At 40.7% G+C, this 20,242-nt stretch overlaps 1 protein-coding gene across 6 annotated transcripts in view; it reads right to left on the bottom strand.

Moving 5' to 3' along the window:
- Positions 1 to 20,242, bottom strand: part of USP9X (ubiquitin specific peptidase 9 X-linked) — a 241,980-nt gene that overhangs the window by 68,802 nt on the left and 152,936 nt on the right. For all 6 annotated transcript variants that reach the window (XM_069761633.1, XM_069761629.1, XM_069761631.1 and 3 more), the window contains exons 17-28: positions 17,452 to 17,547; positions 17,003 to 17,214; positions 13,022 to 13,262; positions 11,472 to 11,621; positions 10,511 to 10,631; positions 8,942 to 9,072; positions 8,567 to 8,842; positions 8,190 to 8,306; positions 7,976 to 8,101; positions 7,444 to 7,610; positions 2,184 to 2,292; positions 126 to 272 (exon numbers count right to left, since the gene is read on the bottom strand). In XM_069761633.1, coding sequence (XP_069617734.1) covers positions 126 to 272; positions 2,184 to 2,292; positions 7,444 to 7,610; positions 7,976 to 8,101; positions 8,190 to 8,306; positions 8,567 to 8,842; positions 8,942 to 9,072; positions 10,511 to 10,631; positions 11,472 to 11,621; positions 13,022 to 13,262; positions 17,003 to 17,214; positions 17,452 to 17,547 — 1,893 coding nt within the window. The remainder of the gene's footprint in view (positions 1 to 125; positions 273 to 2,183; positions 2,293 to 7,443; positions 7,611 to 7,975; positions 8,102 to 8,189; positions 8,307 to 8,566; positions 8,843 to 8,941; positions 9,073 to 10,510; positions 10,632 to 11,471; positions 11,622 to 13,021; positions 13,263 to 17,002; positions 17,215 to 17,451; positions 17,548 to 20,242) is intronic.

The raw sequence follows: 20,242 nt of genomic DNA, 5'->3' as shown, positions 1-20,242 counted from the left end.
AAATCAGAAATGTTGACATTTTACATCATATAAACAAACAAAGCACTAATTTGGACACAAATCCCTGATTTTCAAGACCCCCTCCTCCCCCCCCCCCCCAAAAAAAAGTACAGAATAAATCATACCCGTATCCTTTTAAGCCAATCAATTTCATTGTTTAGGAGAACTTCTGCATTGGGGATGTTAATGTTACTGTTGTAAGCATAGTTTAGAAGGTGCCTCAGAAGGGTGAAGTAATCCCCAGAGTGTTTGGCTCGTTCTCTCGCTGTACTCTGTAAATGAAACATTTATGCCTTAATACATTATTCTTTTCAAAGATTTTAAAACTAAATGCAATTAAAGGGACACTGTCACCAATCCAATATTGCAGCCAGCATGCAGCCAGCAGGTAAGGAAAGGGTGTATCAAACACCCGAAAACCCCGCCTCCATGGCTGAAGATTGTTCCCTCCAAATTCAGGTGACAGTGTCCCTTTAAAAAATGTGTCCCCTGGTATTTTCTTCCATAATAAAAGGGAATCCGTCATGTGCCCTAAAACTTAACCTGCAGATTAATATTCTTCTAAAAGCTGCCCAGCTGCTGCACTGAAAGCCTGGCTACTGGGAGAAAATGAACTTTATTCCTCCCGCCAGCCCCCAGCTTTCAGTCATACTGGCATGACTTCACTCACCACTCAGTATACAGCTGTCCGCACGCTCCAGCACATTCTTTGTTTAATACATTTGCAAAAATTACTACATTTCTATATTTTTTTTTCTTCTTTTAGACAAGATGGGGTGCAGAGTGTACATTAATGAGATAAAAAATGACGTTTTTTGAATTTACCAAATGGCTGTAATAAAACAAATAGTGAAAAAATGTAAAGGGGTCTGAAAACTTTCCATACCCACTGTATATACTGAATTCCCATAGCAGTTTATACAGCACAGATTAGCAGCCATATCCCCATTTAATTCCCGCCTGAATGAAATGAAAACTTGCTCCAAATAGTTTGGAGCCATAAATGTGTACATGGATGACCTTTTATTTTTACACAGAATTAAACTGTAACGACCTGATCCTCAGCATCTGTTCATCTTAACTAATGATTTTTACTTTCAAAAAAGAAAAGGAGCAGAAAATAGTGCTGTCCAGTATCATTGTAGATCAAAATGCAGCACCCAATACATAAAGGCAACACAGAAAAAAAAAAGAGCAAAGTCATCCACAACAGAGCATATATACAAGCACCGCAGCACAGACATTTGGAGTTTGCCCACTTCTAAGAACATCTTACAATTCATGTAAATACATAAAATGGCATTTGTTAAAAACACCTAAAAATGTGTTATCTTGTACGGATCCACATTTTAATTGACAGCTGCATTCATTATTCTGCTGGATGTCTTTGTAACCCAGATCAAGCTCATAGACCGACGACGGTCCTTAGCTTTGCAGAGCTTGTAGTTGGGCAACGTTTAAGCTAAAGGTACCGTCACACTGAACAATATCGCTAGCGATCCGTGACGTTGCAGCGTCCTGGCTAGCGATATCGTGCAGTTTGACAGACAGCAGCGATCTGGATCCTGCTGTGCCATCGTTGGTCGGAGCAGAAAGTCCAGCACTTTATTTCGTCGCTGGACTCCCGCAGACATCGCTGAATCGACGTGTGTGATGCCGATTCAGCGATGTCTTCACTAATAACCAGGGTAAACATCGGGTTCCTAAGCGCAGGGCCGCGCTTAGTAACCCGATGTTTACCCTGGTTACCAGCGTAAAAGAAACAAAAAAAAAAAACACTAAATACTCACATTCCGGTGTCTGTCCCCCGGCGCTGTCCTTTCCTCCACTGGCTGTGAGCGCCGGCCAGCCGTAAAGCACAGCGCTGACGTCACCGCTCTGCTTTTCGGCTGGCCGGCGCTGACAGTGCAGGAAAGCACAACGCCGGAGGACAGACACCGGAATGTAAGTATGTAGTGTGTTTTTTTTTACGTTTACCCTCGTTACCAGGGGACCGGCATTGTTGGTTGCTGGAGAGCTGTCTGTGTGACAGCTCTCCAGCGACCACACATCGACGCTGCAGCGATCGGGATCGTTGTCTAGATCGCTGGAGCGTCGCTTAATGTGACGGTACCTTAAAGGTTAAATAAACAAATTATTCTCAAGATAATGAAACAATTTTACACATTTAAGAAAGGTCTTACCCCCAGTACTGTAAAGAGCAGAGTGATGAAGAAAATGAGGGGTCTGTGCCCCATGCAGCACCTGGTGGCCATAAGAAAGAACTGCTCCTGTGCCATTTGTCTCACAAGTCTGCAAAACACAAAACAGAATATTCACTTTCTAAATAATGTTACAGATCAGTAAAAAAAAAACAAAAAAACAAAAAAAAAACAAGTATGTGGGGGAGACAGGGCAGAAACTGAGAACAAGAATGAACTCTCATCGCCATACAATAATAATAATAAAAAAAAAAGAATGCATCTACCTGTGGCAACACATTTTTGTCTTCCCAATCATAGCATTATGGACATGAACTGACTTGTATTAAAAGGTAACATCAAATCTCAAAGAGATAGAAGAGTATGGCAATATAAGCTGATGATGACCTTTGACACTGTGCAGGAATGAATGTGTTGCATGGATTAATGTATTTTTACATTAACTAAGGAATTTGCTCATTATACCATGTGGGGTCATCATAACAGAACCAGACCCCAATCAGAGGACAATAAACATTCCTAATCTATGAACTGTTCAAATATTTATGGACATAACTGTTACATAATAGTAATTCTGCTTCATGTCACCAGTCTTATCGATGGCGTTTTCCAACAAAAAAACAAACATTCTAAAATAAGGCAGAGATTATTATTGTTCTGCTGTATAACAATTCTGTCCATAGTCTTTCAACACCAATAATTGTCAACACAAGACTGACAGTCCTGTATTCAGTGCTGTAGCATACGATGTGCCATTACTTCCTGTGCTTTGCATGTATTTCCCAATAACACTTTTTTAAAGTTAATATCTCATTTCTTCTGGAAGGTGAATAAACAGGCATGGGAAACAAGGCCATTTCTATTGTAGCCACGGCTGAACTGGAAAACATTCTTCAAAATTGTCATACAGATGTGCAGCCATTCAAGCGACCACAACTGAGTAATATGCATGCAAGATAATCAGGTAGACCAGCACTTTAAACAGGAGACTAATCTTGAAAATATTTTTTACATTTAAGCTAGTAATGGGGTCACCAAAGGGTTTGTCTCATTAGCGATAACCTGCTTGGCTGGGAGGGCTCTGCCAAACAGCCGATAATGCCAAAAGAAGGGGACGCTTTTAGATTAAATGTTTGACCAAGAATGCTGTGCCAGTATCAAAAGAGAAAATAAATAGATGAGTAGCCGGTGGCAGAGATTTGTGTCTTGGATGTATGGACTGTTTGCAAAGATGGAGGTGAATGGAAAGATGCTAACCCTGTACAGTCACATGGTAAGTAAACAACACCTGCCTATCTTGGGAAAAATCTGTACATTATAAATGTACAAGCCAGCTAATGTATGCACTAACACAGGACCTACCATTGGCGTAAATACGTATTCCAATGCTACCTTTGAAATACACACTAGATGGATCTCCTAACCTCTCGAATGCTTTTCTAAACTAGAACAGCGACAAAAAGATGAACCGAAGACTGACTGTAACCTGACAATAGAGAACATTACCATTTTACTTCTATTGTAGCTGAAATTATTTTTTAAAACTCATGTATTGCAAACTAATCTAACCGCTGCACATACCCTAAAAGATGCACATCTAAAAAGGGCGACAAAGTAGAAAATGTGAAGCAGACCTGGTTATAAGGTCAAGTTTGTCTTGAATTTGTGAAATACACCATTATTTTCAGGTAAGGTTAGGACCTGCTCAATAGCGCAAAATCCTTTTGCAACAGGGGGCGTGGTTTGCAAGGGGAAGGGAGCTGATTTGCTTCACAGGAGCTCCTACAATTTTCCTGATTTAAGCAACTAAAGCTTACTATAAAAGTGGAAAATCGGGACTAAAAAGCTTTCAGAATATGCCTGGATCTACACACAAGCAGAAAGACCCCAACTGGGGGGTAAAGTTCCTCTCCCGAGATGAAGAAATGCGGGGAAACATAGCGAAGGCCTAACAGCACCAGGAAACAAACAGACCAGACCCGCAGCTAAAGTATCAAGCCTTCACCATATACAGGCGAGGCCGATGCTCCCTGAAACACAGCCACCCCGCGGGACCCTCACCGTAAGAAAGCCTCCCCTCACTGGAGCTCCGGCACCAGCTTGTAGCGCTGATAAAAAGAATCAGAGCCGCGGTGAGCCGAGACGCCGGGAGACAGGGCAGAGATCCCGGAAGTGACCAAGGGATAGAGCCGCAGCTGAGGTACTAAGCACCTGTCTGTGCCGGAGCTGCAGCCGAATCCCGGGCACAGGATGAGGCAGCGAAGGAGCAGGGAACCATATTGCCGCAGCTGCGCTGGACTGAAGAAGCTCACCTTCACCGGACTGTGGGGGTAATCACCGGAGCACATCAGGGATGCCGGGGCTTGGAGCAGAAGGTTCCTATGCTGACAAAGGATAGACAGGGATGGAGAATTGTGCAGGAGACCAGTGGGGCCTGTCGGACACCGGCGCTGGTAAGCAGACATCCACAGCTTTTTCCCACACCCCACATACAGCCAAGTTCGTGCCAGTTCAATACAGGGGAATTAGGTGGGAACGCTGGTGTTAGCGTACCGTCACACAAACGACGCTGCAGCGATACGACAACGATGTCGATCGCTGCAGCGTCGCTGTGTGGTCGCTGGAGAGCTGTCACACAGACCGCTCTCCAGCGACCAACGATCCCCAAGTCCCCTGGTAACCAGGGTAAACATCGGGTTACTAAGCGCAGGGCCGCGCTTAGTAACCTGATGTTTACCCTGGTTACCAGCGTAAACGTAAAAAAAAAAAAAAACTACATACTTACCTTCCGTGTCTGTCCTCCGGCGCTGTGCTTTCCTCTGCACTGTCAGCACCGGTCAGCCATAAAGCAGAGCGGTGACGTCACCGCTGTGCTTTCAGGCTGGCCGGCGCTCACAGCCAGTGCAGAGCAGCACAGCGCCGGAGGACAGACACGGAAGGTAAGTATGTAGTGTTTGTTTTTTTTTACGTTTACGCTGGTAACCAGGGTAAACATCGAGTTACTAAGCACGGCCCTGCGCTTAGTAACCCGATGTTTACCCTGGTTACCAGTGAAGACATCGCTGAATCGGCGTCACACACGCCGATTCAGCGATGTCAGCGGGAGATCCAGCGACAAAAGAAAGTTTCAAATGATCTGCTACGACGTACGATTCTCAGCGGGGTCCCTGATCGCAGTAGCGTGTCAGACACAGCGAGATCGTAAGGATATCGCTGGAAAGTCACGGATCGTGCCGTCCTAGCGATCAAAGTGCCACTGTGTGACGGTACCCTTAATGAGTCTCTTATCCTCAACATGCAAACAAATTGTTGACACAAGCCTTCCCCTGCCATGTCATCACAGACAACTTGTCTGGGAAATTTAAAGGGGCACTCCCAGATAAGTTCCTAGGACACTCAGAGAAATTAACAGTCAGTTCTGAACCCATATCAGTGCTTTGTAAAGCTTTATAAACTTCCTTTAGAAGATTTGATGCTTCATTGAGGGCTTTTGTGGAGGTGGAGGTGAGAATGGTGTCCTGGCAGACCATTCAAACAGCTCTCCTGACTCTTTAGAAGCTTAGTGAGTATACACTCAGAGGAGTTCTTTGAAAACATAGAGACTTCTACTCATAGTATAAATGGTCTTTCTGACAATACCTCATTGAGTGGGGCTTCTTGTGAGAGTTTAATCCTGCAGTAAATTTTAATATTGAAATATCCTCCCCGAATCTTCAATTGATGAAGGAGATTCACACATCCGACGGCTACCCGACAGAGGGTTTAATGATTAATTTACTTAAAACCTTTCTATCTGCATTGAATCTTGGGGAAAAGGAGCCTAATGGAAAGTGTGATAATGACCTATTACAAGACCATAAAGACCAACTGACTGACTCCAGAAAGATAAATATCTCTAAAGCATCCGAAATTTTCATAAAGAGACTCTTCCAAGATACGCTAATATCAGTGGCCAACGACACAGTCAGCATTATACGGCACCTATGATGGTTCTTTTCATGTTCCAGAAGCAATTGACTCTTCTAACAAAAAAAAGACGAAATTAGCATTCCTCAATCCTCAATCACACCCTCAAAATCAATGGATGAGATTCAAAAGGACATTATTTTCCTCAAAACCAACTTGGCTAATTATGAGGACTCCAGAAGGAGAAAACATCAAGATCAGGGGAATACCGGAGTCGATTCAGACCTTCCAATTGAAAATCTACATTTCCTCAATGATTTCTCATTTGATTCCTAACACTAATGAAAGGTTTCTGATTGAAAAAGCCTTTAGAATACGCAGGCCACCCTCTCTTCCGCAGAACCTGTCAAGAGATGTCATTGTTTCATTTTACCCCAACTGGGTGAGAAATGCGCTTCTTGGTGTGTTGGGGGAGCCAAGGTTTCCTTCATCTCCATACAGCCATTTAATATTCTACGAGGACTTGTCAAGAGACAATCTGCAAAAGAGAAAAACTTTTTCCCACATCACTCGTGAACTTCTGCGTGCTGGGATTCCCTATGTCTGGACTCAATCATCATCGCTCCAGGTGAAACATGCGTCAATATTAATCCATATTTCTTCTCCGGACGAGGGAATTAATTTCCTTGAAGGTGCTGGTTTCAAAATCTCTAAGGCCACCTCTGGACTACCATCTCAACTGAAGTTGGATCTTTGCCCCGGTTGATTGAACCTCAAGGCTACTAATTAATCTACGACTAGAAATCTGAGTAGTTGAACTAATTCTTTTCCACTTTTACAGTCTTATTTGAATGAACCGAACATTCCTCCACCTGATCTTAGGGCAGCCTATAGGGCGTTCCCGGGTGCGGCAGGCCATATATTACATAACATGTAAAACCGTTGTTTTACAAAGACTTCTAGGTTTAGCTATTAAGCTACAGTTGATTTTGTTCATATTTCTGACTGATTTACTTCTAGGTTTAGGTAATATACAACATTTGATCTTGGTAATATTACCAACTGATTTACTATACTGAAAAGATGCTTTACTTTTAGGTGCTGATATTTTGGGCAAATTTATGCAACTGTTTATATGCCTGTCTTTTTTTCCCCTCTTTCCCCATATACATGGGGATTCCTTTCCCTTCCCTTGACCCTGCTTATCCTTACCCTCTATCCATACCCTCTATCCATACCCTTTATATACGGTAATTACAAAATCCAATAAAAATTAATTTGGAAAAAATCCTTTTGCAACATAACCAGAAAGACATTTGTGACTAGAAACACTCACTTGCTTTGACAATGTAGCAGCAAGTCAATAATAAAGGTTTGCCATGCTTTCTCTTTACTGAGGGCTTCCAGTGCTGTTGGTATCAGAGCAAAACACAAGGTCATCCCTTCTAGAGCCTCGCAACAAACTTGTTCATCTTCTGGGTCGGGTTCATTACCGGCGTTCGTCTGATAAATAAGAACGATGTAAATGATAATGTCCAGTACTTGGCTCACAAGCAAATAATAAAGTGCAACATTAGTAATCTAAAACCCCACAATGCAGAAATTCTGATAATCCAAGATAAACCACTTGTGTATCCACGTTAAGAATTTCGGTTCAATCACATCCCAGTGTCCTACTCCTTTCCATCACGTCTGCAGTTCTTGTTAACATACATCTGTACATTTGTATGACTGCAGGGTCAGATTATGCTGGTTTTGCTTTCAGTCAGACATCAGGGTGTCAAGTAGGACATCATTCCAGTTGCATTAAGACAAAAAAAAAAAAACTGGTAAAAAACATTTTTGGGGCTAGCATACATTTGTATTACCTTCTCGTAAATTTTGCTTATTTCCTCATTGGCTGAAAACACCAACTGAACAGATCCACAGCCAGATGCCCAGATTACTTTCTGTATTGCTCGAATTACACAAATATCGGGGATAAACTTCGAAGCCTAAATAAAAAGGTAAAGTTCACATGGTTAATAAAAAGGTTGTGTGGTGAATTGAGTCTCCAAAACCAAAAAAGGAACCAGTGCTTACTTCATCAGATATTTGTTGTGCTAGGCGTATTGCTACATTTCTCAGCATACATTCTGAGGTTGGGTTAGGAATGTTCTGCAGGGCATTTTGTAGCACCACTGCTTGATCATGGGTCGCCTAAGTCAAATACATAATAAATTAAGGCTTAGCGCTGCATCACTTTAAAATATATAAAAGCTACATGGGACATCAAAAAAAAAAAAAAAAGCGTAAGTATGTCAAATACACGCACACACGCTTTAGCAAAACTAATGGTTATTTGGTCCTGGCTATAAAGCTTATTTAAAATGTGTAATATACACACATCCATACATGAAGAATGGCACACAAACGTAAAAAAAAAAACACCTAAAAAGCTTCTCAAATCATTAACCTACCGGTGACACTGGATTTGATCCTTCGGCGGGCTGACAAGCTTCAGCGACTGACCGGACATGCCCATACCCAATTGCTGTAAGCAACAGTTTGGCGACTTTCAGCGCATTAAGATAGGCACTTCTTCTTGTTTCCATATCAGCGTTTGGCAGAAAGTTGTTCCTAGTAAGCATGCTCAATACCAGTGGCAAACCACCACTTTTCAGGAAGTTGTACTGAAAGTCGCTAGCATCTTCTCCCAAGGGTGCATTGGCAGGCATCAACAAGGCATAAACAACCTAGAAATCAGAAATAACACCCAAAATGTAACGGTAAGGCCACACTTAAACTGTGCCTACATTTTGGGAATATTTTTTTACTACATTATAATAACGCACCTCTGTCAGATATAAAACTTGTGAAGCTGACTGGCCGAAGAAGAGAGAATCCAAGGAAGAACTGAGGCTGCTTTCTCCAAGTTTAGCATGGTCTAAACAAATTGATCGAAGCTTCTCCACTATGGTATTGTCTAAAAACAACAAATTCATGCGTTTGATAGGAAGAACTCTGGCAGCTCCAAAAGTCGCATGAACCTATACACTGCTATTACAGAGAGAACCATAGACACAGAAATGCTATTCGTATTAAGACACAAGAAACTAAAAAAAACAACCTCAATCATTTTAAGCTCCTGGCTTTCATTTTTTCTACTTACGCCAAGTGCAATTATTTTTTAAAATGTTCCTTTGAAAGACGTATGGCAACCCATCAGCATGGCACAATAATGTTGTGGGTGGGATGGGTACCCAATATAGCGCACTGTCACAACAGACAGCAGCATTTACAGGTAAACCAGAGCGATGAACACAAGCGCTGGCCACTGCTCTTGGAGACAGATGCTGTGTAGCACAACCGGCTTCCATCCTATGTGGAGTGGGACACCTTTCAACATTCAAAAACCTTTATTTTGTCGCCGATTTCCTCCGTAGCTGGGACTGGCATATTAGTGCCAGTTAGAGCCAATTCTACCTTCCGACGGCACAGCAGGGCCAATCTGGCTCCTGCTCCTCTCCAGCAATCACATAATCGTTGTGTCCAGAGGTGGAAGCACAGTGTGCAATTCCTATCTGCAATGCACAGCGCTTGTTCGGTGAAGTTTATGCAGTGATCAGTAAAGCAGAGATGGAAATCTCGGCCTTCTCCATGGGGCGTCCAGCTCTGTTTGAGCACTGGCTTCCCAGCTGCCCCCTGATGTTTATAGGCTTTGAACTCCCAGAAGCATTTAAGAAGGAAAACTGCAGAATTTTCCTTCATTTTTTACATTTGCACAAGAACAAATTAGTCAATGTTAGACCTGTATCTAGATTTCATAAGCAGCAAAAAATCTACATAAAATTACTTGTCTGCTACTTAATACTTGTATTCATTATTGAATTATTCTGGAGCATCTTTTCTCAGCCTTGTGATGTTCCTCGGCTTTTCTCTTGAGGAATTTAGAAACAAATTGGGGACGCATCATGCAGATTTGTATTGCCAGTGACAGACTGTAAAGACACCTCTGACAACTTTGTCAGTTTACTTAAAAACAAAAATATTCAGGCGGAATGATGAATGGCACAACACAAAGGTATTGGAAAGATGCTGCAGTTATTTCATATGAAATAAAAGCAGTTATGGGGAAGGGAGATATCAATATTTCCTAAACAGACATGAAATTAAATGTTAAAGGGAACCTGACAGCAGGTACAAGCTCAAGAACACTCAGGTGATCTCAGTTTCACACATGGTGCCCATGGATCTGGCAGCATGCATCCACTGGCAGGTTCCCTTTAAGATGTTAAATTATAATTACCTGCTTAAATGTTTAACAGGTAATCCTGAAAACATTCAGATCACTGTGAACCAATGTGCTCAGGAATTAGTCTAAAAACGTAAGTATTGACTTAAAGCAGACTATTTGTGTTTACCTGGTGGCATGAGTTTCATCAGCACACGAGCACCATCACGTAAAGGTGGCATATTTAGACTGCTGCCTAAATCAGCAACTTGCCAAAGAAAGGAGATATATCGGTGGTGCAATGACATTATCTGGAGCATGAAAAAAACAAAAAATACTATTAAAGATCAGCATCAATTGTAATGGTTCCGTAGTTTACAGAGCACTAGTATATCCACCAATGCACTAAATTGCCAATTAAATCATGAGTACCCAATAAGGTTTGTGCTGAACATTTACACATAGGCCCTGTTCACAATAGCCTTATTCACTCAGGCTAACAGTTTGATTGTACAACTGGCATATTCTTCTGTCAAAAACACAAACTGGGTTATGATTATAGTAAAGGGGATGCATCAGTATTCATTGCAATCTGCCATACCATTCACGTAAATCACTGGAGGAGTCAGTGTTTGTGGAGGGGGATCAGGAGCAAAACGTCTTAACAAGCGGTAAATTCCAACAATTATGGGGCACCAATGGGTTGCCATGGTAGCTGGCGGCATGCTAAAGGCCTCAGTCACTGCCATGTTGGTACTTGAAAACTCAGACATAGCCGTAACTTTTCAAAAACTCAAAAGAGGGGAAAAAAAAAAATCAATTCCAATTACGCTTTTTTCGCACGTTAAAAATGTAAATAAAAAAAACAAAATTTAAAACATCATTAACATTGGGGTATTTGTTCCCAACCACTTGAAAAAAAATTGTGGCGCAGCATTTTTTCACCATTTCACGCCATTTTTTGGTACATTGCACAATAAAGTGGATTGTGTCATTAAAACTTGTCATGCAAAAATTCTCTTGGAAGCTCTTGGAAGAAGGTGATAAGCATGCCAACTTAACAAAAATTGTCTGAGAGGTTACAAAAAGCTAGCATTGTATTGTGACTAAAGTCTTAGTGCTAGATGTGAGTACTCAGTAAATATACAGACCACTCCAGGCAGGCAGCTTTCAACTTCTGGGTTTGGACCATCACTGTAGTGGTTTCCATGATTTCCAGGAGACCCAGTTGAGGAGTCAGAAGAACTATCAGGACTTGAAGGCATATTTGAACTTATCTGTGTCAGCTTGGCCGTAATCAACTGTAACAAAGCATATTTATCTTTACTCCAAAATGTCCTGTATTTCACACTACAATGTGTGAGGCCTTTATGGCAGCTGCAATAAATATGAAAATCCATGCACCAATACAGAATTACACTTTGTGGGGATATAGATATAGATATATATATATATATATATATATATCTCTCTCTCTATATATATATATCTATATGTGTGTAGTGACATGTCTAGGGTTATATGTGTGACTAGTGATAATGTAACATCTGTCCTGAAGGCAAATCGCACCTAGGTGTTAATAGGTACTTTCTTGGGACTAGTAGAAATTGTGTCTCCATATCTCACCAAGAGGTCTAGCTAGAGCCAAGAAGAAGGTAACATTTGGCACCTCTTAGGTCTTGGAGGGGAGATGGTAATTGCGGCCTGAGGTGATCTATTCCTGGGAACCTGGTCACAAGTATCTCAAGAGGAAAATAATATATATTCTTTAGTAGAGCGGCCGTGGCCAAACAGCCCGCAATTATGATATTAACCTGAGGGGCTGGTCTAGAAACCTGACCTCAGACCAAAGTTATAAATTTAGGCTGCAGACAGAATTGTGTTCACATGATGGGGGCAGCCTGAGAAGCTGGTGTGATCCAATCTACATTCTTCTTACCCTCAGGGAGCAGAAAGCAACTACCAGTTAGATAGTTTCTGTAAGTTTCTCCTGTTTATTTTGATACTGTTTTGCATAAGTTGTATGTCTTTTTATTATCATATTTTTATACCTTTTTCTTATTTTAAGCATTGAACTTTTTGTAAATAAAGTATAAAACTTTAACAAGTTGAACCTTGAATGTTCTAAAAGAATCCATAGCCTAAAGGTGTGTGAGCCTTATGAGTGATAGACATATTTTTATTAGTATTATTAGTCTGGGACTCATCGCCCGTGTATTCGATGAGTGGTGGCAGCGTGTATGAGCGGGTGTGTGGCCTGGGTTGGTGTGTGATTTATGCTCCCATTACAGCATAGGACAGAGGTTGAATGCTGGACTGAGAGTGGGGAGATAGATTAACCCTTGCAGGCACAACCCCAAGTCACGTGTGAGAGCAGGCACGTGACGAATAAGTGACACCATGGAGAAGGGATCCGAGACACACTTCTACAAAAGACTACAACAGAAGAAATACTTCATTTTCCTTGGAATACGACAGGAGAGAGGAGACACTGAATCAAGCACAGCAGCCCAAATCCTTGCCCACCAGTAGTAAGACGCTATCAGAAAACCATAACCGTAAGCATATTGCGTGAGCTAAATTGACTGGTGAAAAATGCACGAGCTCAAAAATAACTATGTATGGATGTCCACAACAATTAAAATTCAATTAAAACAATTTATAATAATTTTATTAAGATAAAGTTTGAAAATATACTTACGGTTTTATCTTTCAGGTTTAACTGGCCGATTAACTTTCTGTCTTCTGAAGGATCCACCAGTTCTCCACCGATAAAGAGTTCAACTTTCGTATGTGCACTGTTAGCCTTGATACGATTAAGTATACAACGCCGAACAGAGCCTATTGTGTCATTTGTGTGAGACCATATGTCTAAATCCTCCACCTGACGTCCCTGATTTGGAAATCGCACAACCAAAGTTATGTGTTTGCCACGAAAAGCCCTAGAAAAGGGGAGACATTTAAAGTTATGAAATTTCATCCTATTGAGGATGGGAAAAATAAACACACAATGAGGCATGAAAGACTGAGATTACTCTAAGACCATATATTAAAAATGCACAACATCCGATATAAATACAAGATATGGTATTTATTTATATAATAAAGAGACAAACCATGTTTTTGTCAAGTCAAAAAATAAATTATACCAAAACAAGACCCTTTCAGAATTTTTATCCACCTTTAAAAGGGAACCCGTCACCCCCAAAATCGAAGGTGAGCTAAGCCCACCAGCATCAGGGCCTTATCTACAGCATTCTGGAATGTATCCTAAAAGATGAGAAAAAGAGGTTAGATTATACTCACCCAGGGGCGGTGCCGGTATGATGGGCATCGCGGTCCGGTCCGGGGCCTCCCATCATCTTACAATGACGTCCTCTTCTTGTCTTCACTCAGGCGTACTTTGTCTACCCTGTTGAGGGCAGATCAAAGTACTGCAGTGCGCAGGGAAAGGTCAGAGGCCCGGCGCCTGTGCACTGCAGTACTGTGCTCTGCCCTCAACAGGGTAGACAAAGTACGCCTGCGCCGGAGCCGCAGCGTGATGACAAGAAGAGCACGTCATCTGATGAAGATAGGAGGCGCCGGACTGGACCGCGACACCTATCGGACCGGACCGGGACCGCCCCTGGGTGAGTATAATCTAATCTCTTTTTCTCATCTTTTAGGATACATTGGGGGCTAATCTACAGCATTCCAGAATGCTGTAGATAAACCCTTGATGCTGTTGGGCTTAGCTCACCTTCGATTTTGGGGGTGACAGGTTCCCTTTAATGTCACCCATAATCTGCACAATTCCATAGAAAAATAAATTGAAATGTTTTGGATGGAAAAAGGAAAATTAAGAACTAAAATAATGTGGTTGTATAACTATGCACATCTTTAAAAGTGTTATCCAAGATTATTTTTGTGGTTTGAGGGTAAGAACTTACAGTCAGGTAGTTAATTACCTGTCTGCTCTGTACAGGGATAATCTAAATATGTGCACCTTTAGAAACTAATACTTGAAACACCCTTTGCATTTACAACAGCATTCAGTCTTTTTGGGAAGGAGTCTATCAGCATGGCACAGCTAGAATTGACAATCGTTGCCCACTCTTCCTTGCATCAGCACTGCAAATCTGTCAGATTGTGAGAGTATCTACTGTGTACAGCCCTCTTTAGGTCAAACCACAGATTTTCAATTCAGGATCGGCCTTTGGTTGGGTCATTCCAACCGTGATCTCCACCTGGCAAAGCCATTCGTTTGTGGATTTGGAGTTATGCTTGAGATCATTGTTGTGCAGAAATGCGAAATTTCTCTTTAAGCTTCAGTTTTTTTAGCAGAATTTTGTTGAAAAATTATCCGTTATTTAAAATTGTTCATAATTCCCTCCACCTTAAAGTCCCACTTCCAGTTGAATAAAAACAGCCCCAACGCATAATGCTGCCTCCACCATGCTTCACTGTGGGTATGGTGATCTCTTGGAGATTCCGAGTGTTTCATTTGTGCCAAACATTGCTTTTGGAATTATGGGCAAAAAGTTTAACATTGGACTCAAACAATAGTATGCTTTCCAACTGCTTTTGGAGGACTTAATGTAGGGTTTAGCAAAACGGCCAACTATTATGCGCTGCAGAATATGTTGGTGCTACAGAAATGAAGGTTAAGAGTTTAAATGTGATCGGCTAATCTGAACACAACCACAGCTTTAGGCCACATTCACACTAAGTATTTTACCTCAGTATTTCTAAACCAAAATCAGGAGTGGAACAATGAGAGGAAAAGAATAATTCAAACACGTCACCACTTCTGCATTTTTCACCCATACCTTAAAAGTTTTAACAAAAATTCTGAAATCATTCTTACGGATAGGTTTTGTTTTTGTTTTTTTTTACTTTGTATTTTAAATAGGAGTGTGTAGACTAAAAAAAGAGTCAAATGTACACAGATGATAATTATCTCCCAAGACAACATCTGCAAGGAGTTTGTATGTTCTCCCCGTGTTTGTGTGGGTTTTCTCTGGGTTCTCCAATTTCCTCCCACATTCCAAAGACATACTGATAGGGAATTTTGATTATGAGCCCCATCGGGGACAGCGTTGATAATGTGTGCAAAACTGTAAAGCGCTGCAGATCATGTTAGCGCTACATAAAAATAAAGATTATTATTATTCTCTACATTTTTTTTTTCTTTGTGTTTATGTTTTTGCAATGTATAATCTTGTTATTCTTGGATTAGGAGTCAAATTAGGACAAGAAAAAGCACAATGACCACAATTGTTTTTAGTTTAGTTTGCGCATAAACTGTATTGATTGACAGGGGCTGGTCACACCCTAAGGGGACTAGCTGCTATTAGCAGCCAGGAGAAGGCCACGCCACTTGATGTGATGCAACGTCTCAGAATGGGGGGCACCGAGGAGCTCCAGTATCACACTGAATTTTAGGGACTGTCAGCATTCGAAAGAACTATTTATGTTATTTTTAGGGTATATGCACATGTTGCAGATTCTCTGCGGATCCGTAGCGTTTTTTGAGGTGCAGAAACGCTGCAGATCCGCAATTGATTTACAGTACAATGTAAATCAATGAGAGAAAAAAAAAATGCTGTGCACACTTTGCGGAAAATCCACTGCGGAAACGCTGCGGTTTAAAAGAAGTAGCATGTCACTTCATTTTTGTGAATCTGCAGTGTTTTTGTACCCATTCCATTATAAAAAAAAACAAAAAAAAAAAAACGCTGCAAATCCGAAAGAAAACCGCAGCAAAGACGCACAAAAAAAGTGACAAATACGCAGGTGTGTTTTCTGCCAGGAGAGGCAGAATCTGCACCAGAAATTCCTAAGCCTAATCCGCAACGTGTGCACATAGCCTTATAGGTTAGGAAAGCATGGCTAAACTTTTATCTCCCCAGAGCACCCCTTTAAAAGCAGATTAGAACACTCCTTTAATGCAAAGAGAATGAGCCAGATTAATTAAGACTGCTTGTCCATGGTAGTCTTCATGAATTTGGTGCATCGTGCTCCAGCAGTCGCAATCATTAAGAGGCGCATGGTACTTTAATGAGGTATACCTGAACGTAGGCGTGAGCCTCCGCCAGAAATGTTACTTTAGTCAAGAACTGGAGCACATTTCTAGCAAAATGTATGCCACTAAAGGGATTCTGCCCAGTTTGGCGAAGCTAGCCAGGATAGTGAAAATACAGAGTCACTAAATTTACAAGAGCAAAAAAATTTGTAACACATAAAAAGGTATTTTAGAGTAGAAATCTGTGAAAACAAATCCATGAATCTGTGTCAATACACCCAAAAGAGTGGAGTAGACAATACAGTAGAGCAGCACAAAGCAGTATGAAGTGTAACCAAAAGGCTCATACAAGTCTACTTAAATAAAAACAAAGCATAAAAAAATCCCTTAAAAAAAATAAATAAAGTTGTGCGACAAAGTAAGAAAATAGCATGTACTTTCCCAATTAGAAAGAGCCATAATCTAAGAAAAGATTTGCTATGAGGAGATGGGGTTACAGTGATGGCCCAACTTGTATCGCTGCAATCACAGTGTACCCTAGGAGGTATAAAAATACAATGGCTTTGGATTAAAGCTCACAACCAAGCACTTTGAACCTAATCTCATAACACTCGTAAACTTTGTAAGCAAACTAACATGCTGGTGAGAACACGACCATTGAATACATTGCTACAGTACCTGGACATTGGAAGAATTGTTCTCTCTTCATGGTAGTCACTGTCACATTCATTTATATATTCTTTAAGGACCGTTAAAACCCTGACCATTCGTATGGCTTCTTGTCTTGCACAATTAATACTGTCTTTGTCACCATCTAGCACACACAATGTGTCATATGAGGCCTTCAGGCGATCAAAGCAAGACTGAATAAAGTCCTCATGTATCTCCACCTAAAAGGTAAGTGAAAATACGATCAGCAAAACATATTAGCATGCTTGAGCAGCGATAGTACTGTAATATACCAGCATACTATATCAGTGAAAAACAAGCAATTGCTGAAGAACAGACCTCTCTAATAGGACTCCTCTCCAGCTATTGCTAGACCGTCATTTTGCCAGGGAACACATGCAATCCTACAATCTTAAAGGCAATACAGTCAGAGGCAGTGTTAACCAGGACAATCTTACCTGATTTACTTGTAACCTCGGACCAAGGTTAGTATAAATTTCCTTGAGAAGATCTATTGCTCGGCTTGCAATGTCATCACTGCCCTGAATTACAACCTACAAAAGCACCAGACAATTTAGTAAGCATATATTCTGGGTAATATAATAGCAAGTTATCTTCACGTTGTATGCAAGAAATGCCAAAACACACTTTTCCTTTTTTTCAAAGCTGATGCTTGATTTTAGGAGGAGCGTTAATCACACATCGTTCAAGTAGGGTTAGCTCATTAAACAGAGCAATCAGTGCCGTCACCATGAATAATTGGGTGTTCTACATAAAGTAGAGCAAAACAAGGCATCCATATTTAACCCCTTAGTGAGAGCCAATTTGGTACTTAATGACCAGGCCAATTTTTGCAATTCTGACCACTGTCACTTTATGAGGTTATAACTCTGGAACGCTTCAACGGATCCCGCTGATTCTGAGATTGTTTTCTCGTGACATATTGTACTTCATGTTAGTGGTAACATTTCTTCGATATTACTTGCGATTATTTATGAAAAAAACGGAAATATGGTGAAAATTTTAAAAATTTTGCAATTTTCAAACTTTGTATTTTTATGCCCTTAAATCAGAGAGAGAGGTCACGAAAAATAGTTAATAAATAACATTTCCCACATGTCTACTTTACATCAGCACAATTTTGGAAACAAAATTTTTTTTTGTTAGGGAGTTATAAGGGTTAAAAGTTGACCAGCAATTTCTCATTTTTACAACACCATTTTTTTTTTAGGGACCACATCACATTTGAAGTCATTTTGAGGGGTCTATATGATAGAAAATAATGAAGTGTGACACCATTCTAAAAACTACACCCCTCAAGGTTCTCAAAACCACATTCAAGAAGTTTATTAACCCTTTACGTGCTTCACAGGAACTGAAACAATGTGGAAGGAAAAAATGAACATTTAACTTTTTTTTGCAAACATCTTAATTCAGAACCATTTTTTTTTATTTTCACATGTGTAAAAACAGAAATGTAACCATAACTTTTGTTATGCAATTTCTCCTGAATACGCCAATACCCCATATGTGGGGGTAAACCACTTTTTGGGCGCACCGCAGAACTTGGAAGTGAAGGAGCGCCGTTTGACTTTTTCAATGCAGAATTGGCTGGAATTGAGATGGGACGCCATGTCACGTTTAGAGAGCCCCTGATGTGCCTAAACAGTGGAAACCCCCCACAAGTGACACCAATTTGGAAACTAGACCCCTTAACCCCTTTACCCCCAAGGGTGGTTTGCACTTTAATGACCGGGCCAATTTTTACAATTCTGACCACTGTCCCTTTATGAGGTTATAACTCTGGAACGCTTCAATGGATCCTGGTGATTCTGACGTTGTTTTCTCGTGACATATTGTACTTCATGACAATGGTAAAAATTATTTGATAGTACCTGCGTTTATTTGTGAAAAAAACGGAAATTTGGCGAAAATTATGAAAATTTCGCAATTTTCCAACTTTGAATTTTTATGCAATTAAATCACAGAGATGTGTCACACAAAATACTTAATAAGTAACATTTCCCACATGTCTACTTTACATCAGCACAATTTTGGAACCAAAATTTTTTTTGTTAGGGAGTTATAAGGGTTAAAAGTTGACCAGCAATTTCTCATTTCTACAACACCATTTTTTTTAGGGACCACATCTCATTTGAAGTCATTTTGAGGGGTCTATATGATAGAAAATACCCAAGTGTGACACCATTCTAAAAACTACACCCCTCAAGGTGCTCAAAACCATATTCAAGAAGTTTATTAACCCTTCTGGTGCTTCACAGGAATTTTTTGAATGTTTAAATAAAAATGAACATTTAACTTTTTTTCACAAAAAATTTAATTCAGCTCCAATTTGTTTTATTTTACCAAGGGTAACAGGAGAAAATGGACCCCAAACATTGTTGTACAATTTGTCCTGAGTATGCCAATACCCCACATGTGGGGGTAAACCACTGTTTGGGCGCATGGCAGAGCTTGGAAGCGAAGGAGTGCCATTTGACTTTTCAATGCAAAATTGACTGGAATTGAGATGGGACGCCATGTTTCGTTTGGAGAGCCCCTGATGTGGCTAAACATTGAAATCCCCCACAAGTGACACCATTTTGGAAAGTAGACCCCCTAAGGAACTTATCTAGAGGTGTGGTGAGCACTTTGACCCAACAAGTGCTTCACAGAAGTTTATAATGTAGAACCGTAAAAATAAAAAATCATATTTTTTCACAAAAATTATCTTTTCGCCCCCAATTTTTTATTTTCCCAAGGGTAAGAGAAGAAATTGGACCCCAAAAGTTGTTGTACAATTTGTCCTGAGTACGCTGATAGCCCATATGTGGGGGTAAACCACTGTTTGGGCGGATGGGAGAGCTCGGAAGGGAAGGAGCGCCGTTTGACTTTTCAATGCAAAATTGACAGGAATTGAGATGGGACGTCATGTTGCGTTTGAAGAGCCACTGATGTGCCTAAACATTGAAACCCCCCACAAGTGACACCATTTTGGAAAGTAGACCCCCTAAGGAACTTATCTAGAGGTGTGGTGAGCACTTTGACCCACCAAGTGCTTCACAGAAGTTTATAATGCAGAGCCGTAAAAATAAAAAAATTTTTCCCACAAAAATTATTTTTTTAGCCCCCAGTTTTGTATTTTCCTGAGGGTAACAGGAGAAATTGGACCCCAAAATTTGTTGCCCAATTTGTCCTGAGTGCGATGATACACCATATGTGGGGGGAACCACTGTTTGGGCACATGGG

This window comes from Ranitomeya imitator, chromosome 3, assembly GCF_032444005.1.
Source record: "Ranitomeya imitator isolate aRanImi1 chromosome 3, aRanImi1.pri, whole genome shotgun sequence".
Taxonomy (NCBI): Eukaryota; Metazoa; Chordata; class Amphibia; order Anura; family Dendrobatidae; genus Ranitomeya; species Ranitomeya imitator.
The sequence above is the reverse complement of the archived record's forward strand: the minus strand, read 5'-3'. Positions and strand labels throughout refer to the sequence as shown.